This window comes from Nansenia antarctica (assembly GCF_963989245.1).
Source record: "Nansenia antarctica genome assembly, chromosome: 1".
Lineage (NCBI taxonomy): Eukaryota > Metazoa > Chordata > Actinopteri > Argentiniformes > Microstomatidae > Nansenia > Nansenia antarctica.
The window spans coordinates 98,450,769-98,456,224 of record NC_137674.1 but is presented as its reverse complement, the minus strand read 5'-3'; the positions used below and the strand labels follow the sequence as shown (position 1 = coordinate 98,456,224).

Genomic DNA, 5,456 nt, shown 5'->3' with positions numbered 1-5,456 from the left:
ACTTGGCAATTTGGTGGACCTTTTTTCAAAGTTTCCCAATTGGAGCCGTCTCAAAATAGGCCAATAAGGAGCTCTATGCAAAATCCCAGGCTAAATCTTAGTGGGAAGCTCTTACGTTTCACAGGAGAACTTGAACGCACCATTAAGTCTAGGTGTCTTGAGCCTGCGCCATAAGTCTAGTGTCCCGAGCCTGGGTATGAGTGATTCGATGTGCTCTGTACTGGTCTGACACTGCTCTCTAGAGGCCAAAAGTAATAATTACTCCTTTGAACTGTGAATAGATTTCTGTAAATCATCAAAATAATGTATTGTAAACTCCCTTACGAGTTCTAAATCATTAGTATTTAACAGTATTTAGCAATACATTGGAATTAAATCATCCCAAATATAAACAGAGACCTGTTCACTATTTATTTGTGCATTGCACTCGATCATATGTACAGCCTGCGAGGGTTAACAGAACCCAGGAGAAAACACAGAAAACAGAACTTTACACTTTTAGTAATACTTTTACAGCAGACAAGCAAACACATACGGTAGTTGTATCCAAATCTTATCACTTTCTCACGTACGACAGTTTCAACAACACACGTTCAATATATAGAGAGAGGTTAGCGTTTAGCATTGCCTTAAGATTGCAGAGAGACACAATATTTCAGTCAGGGAGAGGGAGCGTATAGGGGGGTTCTCACCCAGGTCCACAGTGTAGACAGACATACATACTACAGTACATAGCCTCTGCCGCCCCCTGGTGGTGGGAGACACCAGAGAGAGCAGAAGATAGTGTCAACAGTGTCTTTAGTCCTGCACTGGTCAGTGCGATGACACATTAGTCCATAGCTCAGGGGAGCCCGTTTCAGACAGGAATCCGGGAAAGATTCGTTATGCTATTGAGGAAAACAGGAGTGTTGAAGACAGACCAATCAATCAATCAATCAATCAATCAGTCAGTTAGTCAGATCAAATGGAATAGGTGTAAATCAGTCTCTCGTCCTTCAGCTGAATCTTCCAAACAGGCAGATACATTGAACAGAGATAGTTCTGATGAAACCGTGATATGTAGTTAGCATTAAGCATGTCGAAACAGAACCTTATTGTATTGATAAAAGACCTTCGATGTCCTGATACACTCAGGGGTGCAGAGAGTAGAGTTACAGTAGCATGATAGTTTTATTGTTCTCAAACTTGATAATTATCTGACTTCTGGTATAAGTCAAGTATCATGATGATGATCAATGATGTGCAGCAAGATAGAATCCATGTTCAATTCTCTTAAAGCAGATGAACTTGTTATTTTATAGAAAACCGTTGGTACATTGAGACTCACGTCGGAAACAATACCCACCTGGTGATAATATCAATGACATGATTATGCCTTTTGATAAAACAGTATTTTTCATTTTAGCATAGTACGGTATGAGTCAAGCAATGGATAGTAAAACTTGATAAATGGACATGAGGTCATCAAAAATGTTATTAAAACAACTTTGTTGATAAGCATGATAGAGCAAATGCAGTCTGATCCGAGACATACTGGAGTATGATATGGGAAACGCTTTCATTTACCTATGATATCAATTACATTATCATTCATATTACACTCTGTGACACAGCTGTGTTAGGTAAAGATGAAGTACCTTTAAAGGGGCTGGGATTGGTACAAAAATGGATGATATATAGCAATTCTTGAAGAATATCACTTCTAAATGCCTTATGTGCTTAGTAAAAGTAGAATGCCAAATATAAGGTTGTTTTACTCCTTTTTTTGGGTAAATAATTTAAACAAACAAAACTTCACAATATCGTTAAAACGATCATTTTCATCTCACGGAGGGTCAGTCCTTGCATCCATATCTCCATCTATGAATTTGAGAGTGGCTACATTTCTCTCCAGCCCCCCACCCTCAGCTGTTTACCCAAAAAGCTGACAGGGAGACTTGCTTTGTTATCGTTTGAATCCCAATAGGCTGCAAATGGGTGGACAGGAAAGCCAATGTAACATGTTGTCTACTCTTACTGCAGCTGATTATGGCTGGTATCCTAACTCGTGGTCCGAGGGCGTAACTTGCGTAAATTGCATTCATGCCAATGGGACAATGCACGCGATAATTCAACTTACGCACACAGATCTGGAGTTAGGATTCCACCCCATAACTTTATAACCTATAGAGCTAACACTGTAAAGCGACTACAAACAATAACCCTCAACACCTACCGAACACCTGAACTGTCTGTCATGTTGTGCTTTTAAAGTCATGTTGTGTTTTGAAGTAAACATAGGCTGTGATGGGTGACGTGTGTGTGTGTGTGTGTGTGTGTGTGTGCGTGTGTGTGTGTGTGTGTGTGTGTGTGTGTGTGTGTGTTGGGGAGTAGAACAAAAGTCGTCATGTCATGTACTTGTATAATCAGTGTATCGTTCATGTGTTAGGCCCGGTCTGAGATAGGATCTCCACGTATGAAACCTCACTAACACACATACAACACGTCACTGTACCCATGTCCATTGTATCTTCATGGTATCTTTTTGAAATGGAAGCACGGAATTCAATCAGGCCCTCCAGAACATGGATAACAGTGTGTAGTCCGGATCAGTGTCTTATCATGCCTAAAACAGTCATCCCTTGTATCACCTGACCATTTTTTCTTCAAGATTTACCATAGACCACATTGGACAGGTCGTTCATACTCAACACTAAACTCTTAACTCCGAAGAAGTTAAGTCCAGAAACCCAAAGTCACCCAAATTACCTTAGGGGTGCCTTTGAAACACTGTATATCAATGCTAATGTATGAAAACGGTTGTTGTATGAATGTGTGAGTGGAGCTCATCCACTCCTATAGAGTCCTATAGATTCTTCGCCCATTTTATCACCTGTTTCACCTGTCTGTCACCTGTTACGTATGCAGGTGACTCCACTTTGATGGGTTCTGGGGTAAAGGGACACTGAACAGGAAAGACAGGTCTAACAGTTGTTGTGGGACAGAGTTGCACCAGATCGATACATACAGTAGGTGAATAGGTAGGTAGGTGCTGCCCTGGTACAGGTACAAGGTGGGTCTGTAGCTCACACCATCACGGTTCATCTGGTACTGGAGTCTGTATAGAGCAGGTTCTACAGGACGGTGAGACGAGAGGGGGAGAGGGGGGGGGGGTGTACAACACAGGTCTGGGGTGTGTGTGTGTGAGGGGGAGGGGGTGCTTGTTGATCTTAGTGGTCGAGGGGAGGGGTGTGTGTGTGTGTGTGGTGTGTGTGTGTGGGGGGGGGGGGGGGGGCTGGGGGGTGGGGGTGGTGAAGTCGGGTCGGCAGAAAGTCTCTCTTCCCGCTCCCTCAGCCCAGCTCAGTAGAGTGCTTTTTGTCCTTGGCTATCAAATTCTGACCAGGCGTCATTCAGTTCCATAAAAATCATCTTGGCGTATTGTTCATAAGGCTGTCCTGTCGCCTGGAGGGAGGGGGTAGAGGGGGTAGAGTAGGGGAGAAGAGAGGACATCAATCATCATAACAGTGTCTACCCAGGAGACACCTTCTCATTCCCTTCACATTTCCTTCACTGAACATTTCCTAAAACATATACTGAGCATTGAATGAACAAGCTCAGTTCAGCTGTGTGTGAGATATACAGATGCAGTAGGAACATACCGTGACAAAATGAGACGATGGCCAGTTAGTCAGTCAGAGTGTCTGTTGTCTAATAGTCAATTTTGCCAGGATTTGTGTGTGTGTGTGTGTGTGTGTGTGTGTGTGTGTGTGCGTGCTTGCGTGTGCGTGTGAGTGTGTGAGTGCGTGTGCAGCTTGTCTAGTAATAGCACCTAGGCAACATGGAGTGGTGCAGGTACACCACAATAACCTTTGTGGGTTCCATATAGAACTCTCTGTGGAAAGGACACGGAGTCTACATGAACCCAAAAAACCAGGGCCACCCTTTTGGAACCCTTTCAGAGTGTGTGTCGTGTAAATCTCTCTCTCTCTGTGTCTCTCTCTGTCTCACCTTGTCTGGGTGGACGACCAGCACGGCTTTGCGGTAGACCTTCTTCACCTGTTCCGGCGTGACGAGGTCAGCCATGCCCACAGGCTTCCAGCGCGTCTCTCCCTCCCACAGTACCGTGTGCATGGTAGATAGCAGGGCCCGGATGTTCCTCTCCTTCCCCTCGATCCAGTCCAGAATCTGGGGGAGAGGAGGGGAGAGAGACGGGGGTCAGTTACTTCTTACTACTTCAGTTAGTTCTCTAGTCATACAGTAAGACAGATGTTGTGTCACCTTGAGCTTCTCGGGGTCCATCTCTTTCGCCATCTCCTCCTTCCTCATCTCTGCTATTGTCCGAGGGCCCTTCTTCTCCTTGGCCCCCGCGAACCCTTGGCCAGACATCAGGTCGTCAAAGTTAGCGTTGGTCGCCTTGGGCTTGGTACCTGGGGCAGGGGGGGGAGATACAGTACAACATGCTTGATTCATCTTTGTTCATTGCATGTGAATAATAATGCTTTTATTATTTATCCTAACAGCGAGTGTAGTACCCCTCCCTCGCTCCCTCCCTCCCTCCTTCCCAAACTCACCCATGTTGGCTGCGTTGGGCACCCCCCCTCCTCCTCCACCTCCAACTCCCCCTCCCCCTCCCCCCATGGCGGAGAAGCTGATGTTGTAGTTGGGTCTGTGTGATGGGGAGGTGTGAGGCAGGGAGTGGCTGGGGCTGGGTTTAGGCTGGGCGGTGGGGGCCCCCGGCCCCCCCTGGGGCTGCCACCCTGCTCCCCCACCGCCACCACCTCCACCACCTCCACCCCCACCCCCAGGCTGCCAGGAGGGGAAGCCCGTGTTGGGCTGCTGCCAGCCCCCGGTGTGCTGGGGGGATGGAGGGGGCCGCGATGGGGAGCCCATGGGGGGGAAGGCCCCCCCTGTACCTGTGGGGGTGGTGGGCTTACTGGAGAACCCAGAGCCTCCTATGGAGAGATGTGAGAGAGACAGAGAGAGAGAAAGAGAAAGAGAAAGAGAGAGAGAGAGAGAGAGAGAGAAAGCGAGATTGGGAACATTTACAGGAAGCAAACACACACTGTAAATCAACCAATAGTGCACCATACACACACTTACAGTAATCTAAATACAACACATGCACATATTTAGCCCTGTACTGGACGGATATGTCCTGTGTTATCTAAAAACATCATTCGGTCCAGAAGGTAATGGCAAACACACACTGTAAATCAACCAATATTGCACCATACACACACGTACAGTAATCTAAATACAACACATGCACATATTTAGCCCTGTACTGGACGGATATGTCCTGTGTTATCTAAAAACACAGTTCGGTCCAGAAGGTAATGGTGGACTGACCTCCCAGACTGCCCCCCAGGTTGCCTATGTCAGCGAAGGGGTCCAGGGTGTTGGGCTTGGCCTGGTGGGTGGGGGTGCTGTTGACTGACCCAGTAGGACTGGTAGCAGCCGATTTACTGCCCACCCCA

At 46.7% G+C, this 5,456-nt stretch overlaps 1 protein-coding gene across 1 annotated transcript in view; it reads right to left on the bottom strand.

The window, feature by feature from the left end:
* Positions 1-3,339: 3,339 nt before the first annotated feature.
* Positions 3,340-5,456, bottom strand: part of dnajc6 (DnaJ (Hsp40) homolog, subfamily C, member 6) — a gene marked incomplete at both ends in the record, with an annotated part of 25,618 nt that continues 23,501 nt past the window's right edge. Inside the window, 5 exons of the mRNA XM_080546230.1 lie at positions 3,340-3,441; positions 3,988-4,164; positions 4,258-4,406; positions 4,551-4,931; positions 5,329-5,456. The exon at positions 5,329-5,456 is cut by the window's right edge and continues 10 nt beyond it. Of these exons, the coding sequence (XP_080402356.1) occupies positions 3,340-3,441; positions 3,988-4,164; positions 4,258-4,406; positions 4,551-4,931; positions 5,329-5,456 (937 nt within the window). The remainder of the gene's footprint in view (positions 3,442-3,987; positions 4,165-4,257; positions 4,407-4,550; positions 4,932-5,328) is intronic.